Source organism: Narcine bancroftii, chromosome 3, assembly GCF_036971445.1.
Source record: "Narcine bancroftii isolate sNarBan1 chromosome 3, sNarBan1.hap1, whole genome shotgun sequence".
Taxonomy (NCBI): domain Eukaryota; kingdom Metazoa; phylum Chordata; class Chondrichthyes; order Torpediniformes; family Narcinidae; genus Narcine; species Narcine bancroftii.
In genome coordinates, this window is record NC_091471.1 from 131,374,691 (window position 1) to 131,392,633 (window position 17,943).

Genomic DNA, 17,943 nt, shown 5'->3' on the forward strand with positions numbered 1-17,943 from the left:
CAAGAGCAAGTACCTCCTTTACCTTGCCTTTCTTTTCTTCTTCTATTTCCCTGTACTCTTCCTCTTCCTCTTCCTCTAGGTTGACCATCTGTTGTTTCTTTGCTGCCCTTTCCTCCTCTTCTTTCTTGTTTCCATTGTCTTCTGTGGTCTCTTCTTGCTGCAGGTGTTCTGCAGCTGTCGTTGCCGGCTGTGGAGATCGACTCCCCAGCTGGTCCCCCCTCCCGTCGGTGTGTTTTTTTTCATGCGCATCGCGCATGCGCGACTCCTCGCGCATGCGCGGTTGCGCACTTTTACTCGGCTCTGTGAGCCATTGTTGTAGTTCTCTTTCTACCGACCTGAGGTAGTGGGGTCTTCTCTCCACAGCGGGCCTCTTCGGACAGGTAAGGCCTTCACCTTTTTCCTCCGTTGTCTTCTCTTCCTCTCTTCTTTCCGTTGATTTTGATTTTTCTCCTTTTGTCTCCATCTTCTTTCCACCTTTATATTCACTTTTCTTTAACTTGTATTTCTGTGCCTTTGTATTTTCTCTTGTTTTTCCCGACTTTTCTGGAGAGGGCTGGAGTTCACCGTCCGGCCACTACTCCATCACGTGACTCCTCCCGATGAAGAGCTGGTTGATGCTGTTCACCATTGGGCTGACTCTCTTGATGTGTCTCCTTATCTCTGCTGAGTAAGAGTAGCCCCAGTCAGAGGCTTTAAACTTGGGGTGGGGGGGGGGGTTAATCATCTATAATGTTATTGTTAGTCTTCCCGGCAGCTCCAAGGAGGGGGAGCAACCTGCAGATGCAGTGACGAATAAATGTTTTCAAAGAATGTGACAGAAAGTAAAGTAAAATGCTTTAAGGTCTATATATTCATACAAGTGAAGTTTGTTTAATGCAAGTACAGTATTGTATTTTTGGCTTTTAAGCTGTTTATTCTCAATGCAGGTGTATTAGTTAGGCATTGTAAGAGTAACCAGAAAATACACTTATTCGCCATCTATCAATCCCCATAGGTGCTGGATACTGAGGTATTAATTCCATTATATCCTTTCATTTCTTTGCTTCCAGTATGGTGCCAGTAGTTTACAAATTGTTCCTTATTGTCCCAGTTTACTTTGAGTTTTTCACATTTGCCTTTGTTAAACTGTTTAATTAACAAGTTCATTCAAAATTCACATTTTTTTTTACATCAAATATATTTTGTGTTTTTGGTCTGATTGAATGTGAACTATATGCAGTTTATTTTCTTTTATTCATTTGACTTGCATGGTAGCAAATTCATTTTAAATATTACAAAAGTTTATGTGGCTAGAAACAAAAAAGACATACACAAGTATTAACTTTTCCTTTCAACTGGACAGGCTAGTTTTTCAACTAAATTCATTATTTTTTTTCAAAATTGATGGACAATCACCAACAATAATAAAATGGAATATCATGGCTTTCCCCTTTAAATGTAAGCATGAAGGAACCCACCGACGACAGCAGAGTTTAGAGATACAAATCACTTGTAATCATTTAGAAACTACTACTGAAATTAAAAATCATGATTATAAAAAACCAGTGACAAAATTTCCAATATTTCACTATCTCATTCCATCACATCAAATTGAGGGTGAGGAGTAGAAAGCAAAAATTTAAAAAGACACAAATAAAGACATTGCTACGCTGTCCAAAATTCTCAAATTAAAGGAAGGATATAACATGTAAATTAATTATTTAATATACATTTTATGATTTCTGCCTTTCCTGGCTCAGAGAGTCTGCAAATTCTACTAAGGTCCGTGTTGGTCTTCCAGCCATTCCCTTCCGCAGATAAGGAATTTCATCTTTGTTTGACATTACACCAGCTATGTCGAGGTGAGCCCAGTGAGGTACTGTAACAAACTCTCGAAGGAATGCTGCTGCTGTACACGCTCCACCAGACCTGCTGGAATATTTCAAAGCAGTGGAAGTTATTAAGTGGCAGCAAATGAATGCTCTTTTAAAAAAAAAAAATTTTTTTAAATTGCATTCTTGTTCCTGAAAGCAATAGTCTTTGTTGGATGTTCCTTCACACTATTCCCCCCCTCAACTTTTGTTTGTGCACTCCTGAGTACTCAATTGTTACACTAACAGGAATGCTACTGGTGCCATTTTTACCCCGATAGTTAAAGTTTCTTTGGTTTCTCTTTCATTTTTAATAATTCAATGCAACAAATTGAGTGACACAAGTTCAGATATTTTCAGCCTCAGTTTTTAATTCATCGTTTATGATTTTGAGGTGTTTATTTTGAATGGTGGACAAAACGTCAGCCACAAACAAAATGCGATTTTTGTGATGATTAATTATTCTAGACATTCATAAAATATTCACTTCCAATAGGAGGCGTCTCACAGGGACATCTCTTCAGGTGGAGGGCCATACATTAAGAACACTCCTGCCACCTGTTAGCACTCCCGAAAGCCAAATCAATTTAATCAAGCTTCATTTTGATGAATCAAGCAGCTGATCCCTGTGTACCTGGAATAGCACTAGTAGAATTAAAATCATGTGTTTTGAGGAAAAGAGAGATATCAGTTCAGAATTATGAAAGAACAGATCAGAATACATAACAGATTGGAGACTCGTATGCTCTTATCATTCTTTAATGTAGCTCATGATCCCATTATTTACATGTCAGATTATCTATCTCCCATTCTGCACTACCCACCTTTTGTAAACTAATTGAGTAATTTGTTAAAAGCAAGTTTCTGATGGTTTACAGCCTAAATTTTTGTTTATCTGATAATCAGAAAGGATAGCCCTCCATGGAATCCCCTCCCCAATCTAAACTTTGTGGCTAATACCCAATGGAAAACTACAGTTCAAAAAGTATCCAATTGCCCCATCACGAACATGTCATCACTTCAGCCAAAATGTCGCTTTTCCACTTTTCAGCTCCTGGTCCATAGCTCTGCAGGATACATCTCCAAGTGGAATTTTCCCCAGTCCTTCCACCAATTCACTAAAATATCTGCTCACACCTGACACTGATGAGAAATAGGTCCTTTTTGTTTACTTAGCTATTCCAGGTACACAGGGATCAGCTGCTTGATTCATCAAAATGAAGCTTGATTAAATTGATTTGGCTTTCTGGAGTGCTAACAGGTGGCAGGAGTGTTCTTAATGTATGGCCCTCCACCTGAAGAGATGTCCCTGTGAGATGCCTCCTATAGGAAGTGAATATTTTATGAATGTCTGGAATAATTAATCATCTCAAAAATCGCATTTTGTTTGTGGATGACGTTTTGTCCACCATTAAAAACAATGTCTCATTGTTTTACACAAATCACAATTATAGTGCCTGCTTAACCACTACACCTACTTGTCCTGCTACTTTCAGAGATTTCTGGAGATTCTTTGCATTCTCTACATTTCTTCATATGCTACCATTTATTCTGTTACCATTGTGGGCTCCAAGATAAAATTCAGTTGTAGCTTACATTGAACATCTGTTTTTATATAGAAAGCATTCAAAGGCTCCTCTCCACAGCATAATGAAACAATCTAAGAGATGAGCAATACACTGACGGAGAAGGAAAAACAAAGGAAATAACCCTACAGGAACAGTGACCATGGCAGTGGGTTATTGGCAACTTGCAAAGGGCCTCAATGAGCTGCTAGAGAATGACTTATGGGAACCAGATATCAGAATGGGGATGTGAGAAGATGCTGAAGGCCAAGAGGTCTCCCGAAGGCCCGGTGGCACTGAAAGGTTCCTGATCACGTTGGAGGTTAGATCTTGAGCTCAGGTTACCGATGGTTTGAATTGGAGTCGGTGTTGCTGCAGAGGCTGTGAGAAAGCTGGAGGCGAGTCCACAGACACTCAGTGTCTCTGAGGGGACTCTCTTTTACTTCTCTTTCTCCTATTGTTCAAGACACCGGGCAATGAACAAAAGTTTATGCACATCATGTACATTACATTCTTTATATTACTATATCATGTGACTATAAAAGGACCAGTGAACAAAGGACTTAAGGTCTTATGGAGTTGAGAGACTGAGAATCAGAAGAACTCACAGAAGAACTAGAGGCATAAATGCTAATAATGAAGCAAAGAATATCTGCATCTGGTGAGCCCACAGGCCTCCAGGAAGTCACTGAGATTGGAAAGGCAAAGTCAGGATTAGATTTAAGCACTGAACTTTTTTTTTAAATTGATTGCATTCAAACCCAAAAGCGGCAGTGGTGGGGAGATCTCATTTCGGGGATCGCCCATGGCCAGAATTTTTTTGGTGAGAATTAAACATTATTTTAATGCTTAAAAAGCTTTCCCTTGTTGTTTGTTGTTGTTGTTTAAAGATTAATACAAGTGATTTGCTGTGGCTACTGGGCTGTTATTAAAATAAAGACCAGTTATCTGACAAATTCAGTCATCCGAAATAGATCTGGTCCCGACCATTTTGGATAATTGGAGTTGGACTATTTATTTCTTCCCCATTGTATGGTTGTATTCTTGCTCTTTTGAAATGAAGACTCATCTTATTGTCTTCAATATTTAGTTTCACCTTTCTATCTATTTCTAATATGGATGGTTTTTAAAAACTAAACCTGATATCAGTGGATCATATAGGTTCGATTTGATTTCTCCCATTTCTCAATGTTGTTTGAACCTTGCTCTGATATGTAATTTTTTGTATTTTTTGGAGCAACTTCATCCCTAACATCGAAGTACTCGAGATGGCAGAGGCCGACAGCATCGAATCCACGCTGCTGAAGATCCAACTGCGCTGGGTAGGTCACGTCTCCAGAATGGAGGACGATCGCCTTCCCAAGATCGTGTTATATGGCGAGCTCTCCACTGGCCACCGTGACAGAGGTGCACCAAAGAAGAGGTACAAGGACTGCCTAAAGAAATCTCTTGGTGCCTGCTACATTGACCTCCGCCAGTGGGCTGATATCGCCTCAAACCGTGTATCTTAGCGCCTCACAGTTCAGCGGGCAGCAAACCTCCTTTGAAGAAGACCGCAGAGCCCACCTCACTGACAAAAGACAAAGGAGGAAAAACCCAACACCCAACCCCAACCAACCAATTTTCCCTTGCAACCGCTGCAACCGTGTCTGCCTGTCCCGCATCGGACTTGTCAGCCACAAACAAGCCTGCAGCTGATGTGGACATTACCCCTCCATAAATCTTCATCCGCGAAGCCAAGCCAAAGAAGAAGAAGAATATATACACAATTTCTAGGTAGTTCAACAAAAGAGATGAATGAAAACATGATGGCTCGAACTTTTCTTGAGCAACAGTTTCTGCCATTACTCCAACAGACTTAGATAACCGTTCAATCAAACATCCGTTTGACATTGGTGTCTGTGAGCAAGAAAGCATAAGCACACGAGTGTTGGAGGAACTCAGCACATCTTGCAGTATTCATAGGAGGTAAACTTATGCAGGTACTCCCAAACTTGCAACCTATGTGACTTACGACCATCCGCACATATGACTGAATTTTCTTTTAAAAATATAAAGAAAAAATATACAATTTACACAGATTATGTTGTATTTGACGATCTATACGTAGGGAGCCAAAATGTGCGTACTTACCTTGTGAGTTGGCATCCTGGGACCCCCGTAGGCTGGGCACGGCCATCTGGATTCCTGTACGCATGCGGAATCAAGAAGTCCGTGCCCAGCCTATGGAACCCGGGACGCCACCTAACAAGGTAGACATGGACCAGTATGTGGAAAGATTTCCCAAGGTCGGTCAAAAATTCAAGAAGATTTAAGTTGTTATCTTCAAATCTACGATTAAAAAAAAATTTGATTAAAAAGTTTGCTTTAAGACTTCTTTACTCCCACAAGCACGGGGAAAATTCCGACATGTCCATTTTGAGATATGACCAATCTTTCAGTCCCAATTATGGTCATAAACCTGCCGTTTCAGGCCTAATCCTTTCTTCAAGGTACGAAGAAAAAGTTGTCAGGCATGGAATTAAAAGGCTGGAGAAAAGAAAAGCAGGGGGAGGAGCACAGACCAACAGATAAAAGGTGTTAATTGGATATGGACAGGAGAACAGGAGAGAGCAAAGGTGAGAAGTGATTGGGGGAGGGGAGGTTTGGCTCTTTGAGTCCAGAGCTCGGGGAAAGGAGACAGCAAGGGGAAAACAGAAAAGAGAGAACCAGAGGAAAGAATACACTGGGACAGATGAGAGAGGGGGAGGGAAGGGAGGGTACGTACTAACAGAAACCAGCAAGGTGTATGTTAATGCCATCTGGTTTGAGGGTGCCCAGATAAAATACGAGATGTTGATCCTCCAATTTCTGGATGGTCTCAGATTGGAAGTGCTTGAGACCATGGTCAGGCATGTCAGCGAGGGAATGGGCCAGGAATTGAAATGGGTGGACACCGAGAGATCACTACTATTGCAGCAGACAGAGCCAAGGTGCTCAACAAAGCAATCTTCCCATCTGCATCCAGTCTCTCTGAAGTAGAGGAGACTACACCAGGAACACCAGATGCAGTAAATGACCCCTGCAGATATATAAGTGAAGTGATGTTTAACTTGGAAGAACGGTTTGGAGCCCTGAATGGTGGTGAGAGGTGTGGGCGCGTTCAGCACCTCCTGCAGTCACAGGTGCCAACAGGGCAATTGGTGGCAAGGGAAGAGTGGACAAGGGAGTGGTCCCTGTGGAAGATGGAGAAGGGAGGTGAGGGGAAGATGTGTCTAGCGTTAGGATCATGTTGTAGATGGCAGAGGATATGTTGTATGCAGAGTCTGGTGATGGTAGGCGAGGGGAATCCTGCCCTGTTGCCCTTTGGGGGAGGAAGAAGCCAGAGCAGATGTGCAGGTAATGGAGGAAATGCAGGCCATGGCTGAGTTGATGATAGTAGAGGAGAAGCCACATTTTTGAAACAAGGGGTTGTTTAAATCAGATTGTTGAATCCTTGATGAGATATTTATACTGTAAATCATGAAACATTGCATATATTTAACATATTGTACAGATACTGATGTAAAAATTGTAACAAATAATGCAATTAAGAATGTGGAAAGAAAGATGTGCTGGAGGCAAACCCACAAACACCCAGTTTCTCTGAAGGGACCCTCTTTGCTTCTCTTTCTACCATTGTTAGGGGAGTTGGGCAATGCTCATGGCAACTCTTTGTTTGTCTTACTGCAGACAAAAGCTGAAGCATGTTATATTTTTAATGTGTTATTGCATGACAATAAAAGGAACCTTTGAGAAAAGCTATTATGGCATATAACATTGTTAGTGAAAGAGAATGAAGTTAACATATTGTGGACAGAGGTTGCTCAGCAGTTATTAATTTCACCAAGGTTTAACACTCAATTCTAATTATGGAAGACCTAATGTTATCAACTGTTGTTAGAGGAAGAATAACAGATAATCAGCCCGAGTGTATTTCATGCAATCTCTTGTGGATTCCATCAGTGTGGGAGGAACAAAAATAAAATAACAGCAGCTTCTTCAATTCATTGTTTAATTGAGCAAATGCAATTACCAGAAGTTACTTAGTTTTACCACGAATAACAGTGGCGTTGACAGCCTTGCTGTTATTAGGTCTCTGGCAAGAATCTGGTCCTGTGGCCAAGAGGGAAGGATGAAGAAGTTAGGGAGGCAGAGAAGAGGTTCTGTGGAAGAGATCAAGTATCCCAGATGTTAAGTTGCCTCCCTGGTGTCAGGATCCAAGATATCTTAGATTGAGTTCACGGCCTTTTAAGGAGGGAAGGTGAGCAGCCAGTCTATATAGGAACCAATGATGTTGGTAGGAAGGGTGAGAAGGTCCTGCAAAGAGAGTTCAGGGAGTTAGGTGCTAGGTTAAGGGACAGGACCTCCATGGTTGTGATCCCAGGATTGTTATCCATGCCATGTGCAAGTGAGATTAGAAAAGGGAGGATAATACAGCTTAAGACAAGGTGCACGAGGGAGGGCTTCAGGTTTATGGATCATTGGGCTCTCATCCAGGGAAGTTTGGACATGTTCCGACAGGACAGTCTACATATGAACTGGATGGGGAACTAATATCCTTGCAGGAAGGTTTGGTAGTGCTGCTCCGGTGGGTTTATATTAGATTTGCAGGGGGCTGGGAACCAGAGAGGCAGAGGGAATAGATTATGTGAAAATTGCATGCACCCTTGGAAATCAATGGGTTGTACATGGTGGAAATATTCTCAGGTGCATTCAATACAAGGACTATAGTAGGAAAAGGCAGATGCTCTTAGAGCATGAATTAGCATGTGGAATCATGAGATTGTAAATATTAGTGAAACTTGGTTGCAGGAGGGGCAGGATTGGCAGCTCAATGTTCCGGTGTTCTGTTTCTTTCGATGCGATAGAATGGGGGAATGAAAGGGGGAGGAGTGGCATTGCTCGTCAGGGAAAATATCACATGTGTGCTCAGGAAGGACAGACTAGAGGCCTTGTGGAGGCTATGGTGGAGGAGGAACTGGGAAGGTATGACCACACTCTTTGGGTTATATTACAAACTGGCCAATAGTCAATGAGAATTGAAGGAGCAAATATGTAAAAAAAAGATAGCAGACAGCTGCAGGAAGCACAAGGTTATGATAGCATAAGATTTTAGTTTTACCGCACATTGACTGGGACACCATAATATAAAAGTCTGGATGGCTTGGAGTTTGTCAAATGTCTTCAGGAAAGTTTTCCAAATCAATATATAGAGGTACCAACTAGAAAGAGTACAATACTGGATCTCCTGTTAGGGAACGAGAAAGGACAGGTGACAGAAGTACGTGTAAGGGAACACTTGGGTCAAGTGATCATAATCCCATTAGCTTCAGGTTAATTATGGAGAAGGATAAGTCTGGGCCTCAGGTTCAGATTCTAAATTGGAGAAAGGCCAATTATGAATAAATGAGAAAGGATTTAGAATGCATGGAATGGGAAAGTTGTTTTCAGGCAAGGATGGGCAAGGTAAGTGGAGGACCATCAAAGGTGAAATTTTGAGAGTACAAAGTTTGTATGTTCCTGTCAGGATCAAAGGCAAAGTTTGAAGGCATATTTTTGAGGGATATTGGGGATCTGATTCAGAAATAGAGAGAGGTATAGGAAACACTGAGCAAATGAGGTTCTTGAGGAGTATACAAAAGTGTAAAAAAACCTCAAGAAAGAAATCAGGAGGCTAAGACATGAGGTTGCTTTGGCAGACAATGTGAAGGAAAATCCCAAGGATTTCTACAGGTATATTAAGAGTAAAAGGATAGTAAGTGACAAAATTGGTCCCCTTGAAGATCAGAGTGGTCAGCTTTGTATGGAGTCAAAAGAGATGGGGAAGATCTTAAATGTCCCCACCCCCCCAAAAAAAATCAATCAATAAATAAATAGATCGGTTTTTATTTAGAAAATGGGCACAGAGTTGTGGGAAGTAAGAAAAACAAGCAATAAAGTCATGGAACTTGTACATTTAAGAGAGGAAGAAATACTTGCTGCCCAAAAGTAAATAAGGGTGGATAAATCCCCAGAGCCTCACAAGATATTCCCTTGGACCTTGAGGGAAGCTAGGGAAAAAATTGCTTGGGTTCTGGAAGAAATATTTAAAATGCCCTTATCTACGACTATGCTGCAGGAGGATTGGAGGGTAGCTCACATTGCTCCATTGTTTAAAAATGCTAAAAAATTATAGCCTGACATCAGTTGAAGGTAAAGTATTGGAAGATGTTCTATAAGATCAATGTACAATTATTTGGATAGCCAGAAATTGATTAGGGGTAGTCAAAATGACTTTATGCATGGTAGGTCATGTTTAACCAATTTTATAGTTTTTCAAGGAAGTTACCATGAAAATTAATGAAGGAAAGTCTGTGGAAGTTGTCCATATGGACTTTAATAAGGCTTTTGACAAGGTCCCACATGGGAGGTTAGCCTCGCCAAGCGAACCCAGCTCAGCGCGGACATTGGTGACTTCAGGGGTTTCTACGAGGCGCTAAAGGCTGTGTACGGCCCCTCACCCCAAGTCCAAAGCCCGCTGCGCAGCTCAGACGGCAAAGTCCTCCTCAGCGACAAGATCTCCATCCTCAACCGATGGTCAGAACACTTCCAATCTCTTTTCAGTGCCAAACGCTCAGTCCAAGATTCCGCCCTGCTCCAGCTCCCTCAACAGCCCCTAAGGCTAGAGCTGGATGAGGTCCTCACCCGGTATGAGACATATAAGGCAATTGAACAACTGAAAAGTGGCAAAGCAGCAGGTATGGATGGAATCCCCCCCAGAGGTCTGAAAGGCTGGCGGCAAAACTCTGCATGTCAAACTGCATGAGTTTTTCAAGCTTTGTTGGGACCAAGGAAAACTGACTCAGGACCTTCGTGATGCCATCATCATCACCCTGTACAAAAACAAAGGCGAGAAATCTGACTGCTCAAACTACAGGGGAATCACGCTGCTCTCCATTGCAGGCAAAATCTTCGCTAGGATTCTCCTAAATAGAATAATACCTAGTGTCGCCGAGAATATTCTCCCAGAATCACAGTGCGGCTTTCGCGCAAACAGAGGAACTACTGACATGGTCTTTGCCCTCAGACAGCTCCAAGAAAAGTGCAGAGAACAAAACAAAGGACTCTACATCACCTTTGTTGACCTCACCAAAGCCTTCGACACCGTGAGCAGGAAAGGGCTTTGGCAAATACTAGTGCGCATCGGATGCCCTCCAAAGTTCCTCAACATGGTTATCCAACTGCACGAAAACCAACAAGGTCGGGTCAGATACAGCAATGAGCTCTCTGAACCCTTCTCCATTAACAATGGCGTGAAGTAAGGCTGTGTTCTCGCACAAACCCTCTTTTCAATCTTCTTCAGGATGATGCTGAACCAAGCCATGAAAGACCTCAAAAATGAAGACGCTGTTTACATCCGGTACCGCACGGACGGCAGTCTCTTCAATCTGAGGCGCCTGCAAGCTCACACCAAGACACAAGAGCAACTTGTCCGTGAACTACTCTTTGCAGACGATGCCGCTTTAGTTGCCCATTCAGAGCCAGCTCTTCAGCGCTTGACGTCCTGTTTTGCGGAAACTGCCAAAATGTTTGGCCTGGAAGTCAGCCTGAAGAAAACGGAGGTCCTCCATCAGCCAGCTCCCCACCTTGACTACCAGCCCCCCCACATCTCCATCGGGCACACAAAACTCAAAACGGTCAACCAGTTTACCTATCTCGGCTGCACCATTTCATCAGATGCAAGGATTGACAATGAGATAGACAACAGACTCGCCAAGGCAAATAGCACCTTTGGAAGACTACACAAAAGAGTCTGGAAAAACAACCAACTGAAAAACCTCACAAAGATAAGCGTATAGAGAGCCGTTGTCATACCCACACTCCTGTTTGGCTCCGAATCATGAGTCCTCTATTGGCATCACCTAAGGCTCCTAGAACGTTTCCACCAGCGTTGTCTCCACTCCATCCTCAACATTCATTGGAGCGCCTTCATCCCTAACATCGAAGTACTCGAGATGGCAGAGGCCGACAGCATCGAGTCCACGCTGCTGAAGATCCAGCTGCGCTGGGTAGGTCAAGTCTCCAGAATGGAGGACCATCGCCTTCCCAAGATCGTGTTATATGGCGAGCTCGCCACTGGCCACTGTGACAGAGGTGCACCAAAGAAGAGGTACAAGGACTGCCTAAAGAAATCTCTTGGTGCCTGCCACATTGACCACCGCCAGTGGGCTGATATCGCCTCAAACCGTGCATCTTGGCGCCTCACAGTTCGGCGGGCAGCAACCTCCTTTGAAGAAGACCGCAGAGCCCACCTCACTGACAAAAGACAAAGGAGGAAAAACCCAACACCCAACCCCAACTAACCAATTTTCCCCTGCAACCGCTGCAACCGTGTCTGCCTGTCCCGCATCGGACTTGTCAGCCACAAACGAGCCTGCAGCTGACGTGGACATTTACCCCCTCCATAAATCTTCGTCCGCGAAGCCAAGCCAAAGAAGAAGACATGGGAGGTTAGTCTGGGAGGTTCAAACACTAGATATTCATGGAGAAGTAGTGAACTTGATTTGACAAAGGCTGGACAGGAGAAGTCAGAGAGTGGCGGTGGATGATTGGTTCTCAGACTGGAGGCCTGTGCCTAGTGGTGTGCCTCAGGGATCGGTGTTGGGACCATTGTTGTTTGTTATCTATAATCAATGATCTGGATGATAATGTGGTAAATTGGATCAGAAAGTTTGTAAATGACACAAAGATTGGAGGTGTTGTGAACAGCAAAGAAAATTTTCAAAACTTGCAGAGAGATCTGAACCAGCTGAAAAAATGAGCTGAAAAATGGCAGATGGGATTTAATGCAGACACATTTGAGGTGTTGCATTTTGGAAGGACAAACCAAGAGAGGACATACATGGTAAATAGTAGGGGACTGAGGAGCAGAGTCAAACAGAAGGATCTAGGAATACAGATACATAATTCCCTGAAAGTGGCATCACAGGTAGGTTTGTAAAGAGAGCTTTTGGCACATTGACCTTCATAAATCAAAGTATTGAGTATAGCAGTTGGGATGTTATGGTCAACTTATACAAGACCATTGGTCTTGGGATGTTAAAGTTGTTCAAAAACATTTGTTGAGGCCAAATTTAGTTTATTGTGTACAGTTTTGGTCACCCAACGAGTTACAGGAAAGGTTAAACAGGTTAGGATTTTTATTCCCTGGAGTGTAGAACAATGAGGGGAGATTTGATAGAGGCATTTAGGATTACGATGGGGATAGACAGAGTAAATGTAGAAATAATCTTTTCCACTGAGGGTAGGTGAGATACAAACCAGAGGACATGGGTTAAGAGTGAAAGGGGAAAAATTTAGGGGAACATCTTCACAAAGTGGTTGGAGTGTGGAACAATCTTCCAGCTGAAGTGATGAATGCAGGCTCAATTTTACCATTTAAGAAGAATTTGGACAGGAACTTGGATAGGAGAAGTACATAAGGCTATGGACTGGGTGCAAGTTAGTGGGTCCAGGCAAAAAAGGTTCCGCTCAGGTTAGAAGGGCCGGAGGGACCCATTTCTATACTGTAATGTTGCATGGTTCTACAGGAAACTGGTTTTCACAGCATGTAGCTCAGCATCTGTAAGAATTAACCATATATAACCATATAACCATTTACGGAGCGGAAATTATGGATTAATCTTTCATGTGATTACTCAGATTTCTTTCTGAGAGAGAAGAACATTATTCAGGCCATTAAGTCTATAACCCCATTCATATTGGCACTTGAAAGCAGGAATTAACCAGCAATTTGGGGTGGGGGGGGGGGCGGGGGAGGGAGTCAAATCGACCCAGTTCTTAACTGCCTAAGGAAGTTGTATGAGAACCAATTAATTTCAAATCGGCTCCAGTGAGAATGGGTGACCCAGAATGCCAGTTTCCATTAGTGACACCCCAATGACGTTCTTGCATGTGTTCGGGTGCTCTTCTCAATAAGGGCCAAGGAGGATGGGTACTGTTATACGAAAGAGTCACCTATAAGCTCAGAGACCTGGATTTGACACTAGGTTAGATTGTGAGGGCAATCACAAAGCACAAAGATATGACACTAGGTCTGCCAGATTGTGAGCAAGCTGGACTGTGGGTTTGTCCTCAGTTTGAACAGTCTGAGCCCCACCACCCCACTCCAGAACGATGGGTAGAGGTGATCAATAAGGGATTAAAAGTTTGAAATCCACTTCTGCTCAATACACAGTAGATTTTTCCAGCTCTTTTATACACTATGCTTTTTTCCTGCACTCTTTTTATACATTGTGTGTGTCTTATTAAATTGTGCGCACTTCCCCCCCCCCACCCCCCACCCCGATTTCACTGCCTTGCGCATTCGTAATACATCACTGCTGGAGGTTTAGTCTCCCCCTTAGCTCCACAATACCATGTAGGTTATGTGAAAGGGAACCCATTTTTATTGGTTAGTGTGACTAGTATTCCAAAACAGGTTGCTCACACGCCAATTTAGCGGTATGCCAATGTGAAAAGGTTTATGTCATCATACTTCCCTGTAACCTATTCCTTTTCACATCCCCATTCACACCCCATCACCAAAGTTATCTTGCTTGTAAAGGTTAAAACCTTGTTTTTTGATTCTTAGTTAATTATGTGCCTATCTCTTGAGGCACAAATAGTCTCTTGACTATTGTTTGAGCTTCATTATAAACGTTTTATATCTCTATCATTAGAGAGTAAATGCTTTGTTATCCATAATTATGAAAGTCTTACTGGGAATTTATGCAAAATGTTTATTCATTTTATCGATGAATTAAATCTACATAAAGCAGCAGTCACAGAGTTGGATCAAAATTTGAAATATTATACCTCAATGCTTTTGGAAGATGTTATTTTGAAATTAGGATATATTAGAATAAAGAAAGTGTGGTCTACATTTTGAATCAAATAAAAATTTAATTGCGAACTTTGTTTGGAAGAAAGGCTAGTAAAATGTGTCAAAAAAAATGAACATTTTAATTTAAAGCAATGGCGTCTAAGCTGTAATAATAAAATATTCCAAAAACCACGAGAATCTGTGAATTGTGCAGTTTGAAATTGAGGTCTGGCCAGACACCTGCTGCCTTGAAAAGATAAGCCAGAGCTTACCAGCAGAATTGGAAGGAACCCCACAAGTATGTTATTATAAACAACCAGAGATAACAAAACTTGTATGCATATCCACACTGAGAAATTCAGCCAGCAGTAGGACTCTTAAAGGGACCACATAAGTTACAAATTTTTTTACAGTTCCCAGGAATCAGGAAAAGCGAGGGGAAGCCAGGTTGCAGTGTGAAGAAACCAAGATGGATAAGAAGAAGTCTCGTCAGGCTAAAGACCTCGAGCAAACAGCTCCTCTCAAAGAATTGTTTGGTTGCGAATTGAACCAGCAAGGGGGACCAACAATGCTTGGCAGGAGGTTAGATCCAGCCACCAAAGAAGAAGTGGCGTCAACTACCAAGCAAGAAGAGGACTCTTCTCATTAGCTGGCTTAAAGGTTAGTGGAACGGGAACAGATGAATGTATGTTACTGCTGTGTCAGATACAAGCACAGGAAAGAACAAGGAAACAAAGGAAAAGGAAGATCAGCATTTCAAAGATAAGCATGCTTTAGAAAGATGTTCATGATTGGAGAAAAAGTCGTATGACTAGAAATTAACCTTTTTAAAGAAGAATGGAATATAATTTGGCTGCTTGTGTAAAGGACACATCAGCAAAACTTGTAATAAGCAACTCAGTTGTGATACATGCAGTTTAAAGCATCCCAAGTTTCTACATACTCAATGAAGTAAAGTTGAGAAGGAAGTCAAACAAATGTTAAGAGTCCAGAGGACCCCAAAACCCAGCAGCAATAGATATTCACCTAGACTTACTTAAAAAGTTGCTTTTAATTATCTTTAAACATAAAAACAGGATCAAACTTTAACTTATTAATATTAACTTAACTAACCTAACTTAACCCCTTTCTAATTCTAAGCACACATGTATGTAATGTGTATACAAGTTTAGAAAATTTATTTGATTCACAGTCCAATCACACTTCTCACTCCTCCAGGTTCACTGGTTGCAGGCAATTCTTATACTGTGCAGAGAATTTAACATTTATGAAGTTCACTAGGCTTTGGTACTTGAAGGGTAAATGGTTACCGCTCAGGAAGGTTCTTGTCAGTTTTCAGAGAGAGATTTGTTGTTCGCTGGACACAAACTGATCCCTTTTAATCAGCCATGTCAGTCTCTTGCTGAAGAAACTTGCCCCATCAGGGTTTTCAAGATGATAACCTCTTTCTTTCAGGCCACCAGAGTTCCTTCTTGTTTCCCTTATTTCAAGTGAAACATTAGGTAGCCAGTCCTCTCCTCTTGTATGAGCCACAAGGGCTTTGACTAGGCTGAACTAAGCACTCACAACCAGTCTTCAAAATGGGTTTTTTCCACAAGCTTGCCAGCTTGTCCTGTTCCAGTCCCAGCTGCTGCTGCTGAACTGCATTCTTTCTCTCTCTCTCTCTCTTTCTCTCTCTCTTTCTCAGAGAAACAGCCCATTTTACTCTCTGCTTGCAAAACCACAGGACCCTCTTAGAACAGCAACCTCCACTCAGACAGACTCCGGCTCCGAACCTAATCCTCCAAGTTCTTTCATCTGTTGCTTTTCAAAATAACAATCCATTAGTGAAGCCCCTTGGGCACTCACCAAAGCTTTTCCAAAGGTATTCGAAACCAGACTGTCTAGCTTGAGCAGAGCTCCAGTATTTTAAATGAGATCTGTTTTGAAGTGTTTATATGTGACCTACACTAAAAAAATCCTGCCACACTTTATCTCTCAAAGTCATATCTACATACAATATAAAAAACATATTCTGTCACACAATCTGAATCCAAGACTAAAGACACAGTCAGAGAAGATGCTTCAGTTCAGACAAACAGTCTTACTGCAACTGGTGACAAAGCCCTTTCAATAGTTCCTGTGCAGGTTAAGGAAAAAAAAAGGGAGCTTCACACTGAAGACCTCTGTATTTCTTGATCCAGGAAATACAACACCATTTTGTACTGCTGAATTAATGAATAAACAATGTTCATGGAAAAAGATCACAGATCTTCTTGAAGACAATGAATGATGAAAAGAACATTAAAACTAATATAGTTTCAGGTTTAGAGGTTGCTGGATTAAATAGCAATGAATTTTGCCATCTTCCAAGTGTATATATTCAGAAGACTATCCCTATAAATAAGGAGAATATTGCCTATCAGGATGATATCAAACAGTGGGCTCATCTAAAAGATGTTTGCTTACCTAAGATGTATGCCAAGATTGAGATGTTAATTGGACTGGATGTACCAAAAGCCCTCGAACCTCTAGAAGTAATAAGGAGTCAAAATGGCAGACCTTATGCTATGAGAACATTGCTTGGATGGACGAATAATGGACCATTATGAGGAAACATTAATCATGATCAGGGGATGATGATCGTGAATGTCAACAGAATTTCAGTTGTGAAACTTAATGATCTGTGGGAACAACAGTTTAAAATTGATTTTTCTGAATGTCTCAAAGATATTCAAGAATTATCAAAGGAGGACAAGCAGTTTCTGTATTTAGTTTCAAATTCTGTTAAACATGTTGATGGCCATTACTGTACAGCATTACCCTTGAAGAAAAAATTTGTGTGCCAGACAATAAAATAATTGCAGAACAGCGTATGTTGAATTTGAAGAGAAAATTCAAGAGAAATTCTTCCTTTCATTTGGAATATACCCAATGTCACGTTGGACTTGATAATCAAGGGTTATGTGGAAAAGATATCAGAAGATATCTTGGAGAGTAAAGATGATAGAAAATGTTATTTACCTCATCATAAAGTTGTACATCCACAAAAAGAGAACCTACACATGGTCTTTGATTGTGGAGCATCATTTCAAGGAGTTTCATTGAATTCTCTCAACTTTTACGAGGTCCAGCTTAACCAGTACTTTAATAGGTGTTCTGATAAGATTTTCACATGCTAATCAATGGGGATATGTTAAAACAGTGGATAACCCAGCTAATATGGCTTCTCGAGGATCAAAAGTTCAATCTTTTCTGAAAAGATGTCTGGTCCTCAATTTCTTTCGCGATCTCAAGATTACCCTTAAAATCCTGAACAGTTAAAAGAAAGTTCAAAGGAGGATCCTGAAATCCAAAAGACCAATGTAAATATTATTCAAATACCTAATGAAAATGATCCAATCACTCAATTAATTTGCTATCACTCTTCATGGTTTCATTTTAAAAAGGCTGTATGTAGCATGGATTCTTAGGTTAAAAACTATGCTTTTAAATTGTATCACGAAAGAGAATCTGAAGACTCGAAGAGCTGTTACCTAACAGTTGATGAGTTGGCAAATTCTGAATTGGAGATGATTAGTTTTTGTCAGAAAAAGGTGTTTGATAAAGAGATATCAAAATTGAAGAAGAATCTGAATGTTACAAAAACAAGTCATATTTTCAAGCTAAATCCTATCCCTGTAAT

The 17,943-nt window shown here is 41.4% G+C and overlaps 1 protein-coding gene across 2 annotated transcripts in view; it reads right to left on the reverse strand.

Moving 5' to 3' along the window:
- Window positions 1–1,214: 1,214 nt before the first annotated feature.
- The window catches only part of lap3 (leucine aminopeptidase 3), a 41,820-nt gene continuing 25,091 nt past the window's right edge, over window positions 1,215–17,943 (reverse strand). The window contains exon 13 of one of the 2 annotated variants that reach the window (XM_069925118.1): window positions 1,215–1,908. In XM_069925118.1, the coding sequence (XP_069781219.1) occupies window positions 1,713–1,908 (196 nt within the window). In that variant the 3' untranslated portion in view covers window positions 1,215–1,712. Of the gene's footprint in view, window positions 1,912–17,943 lie in introns of both variants that reach the window. The other variant, XM_069925117.1, reaches the window with a different exon arrangement.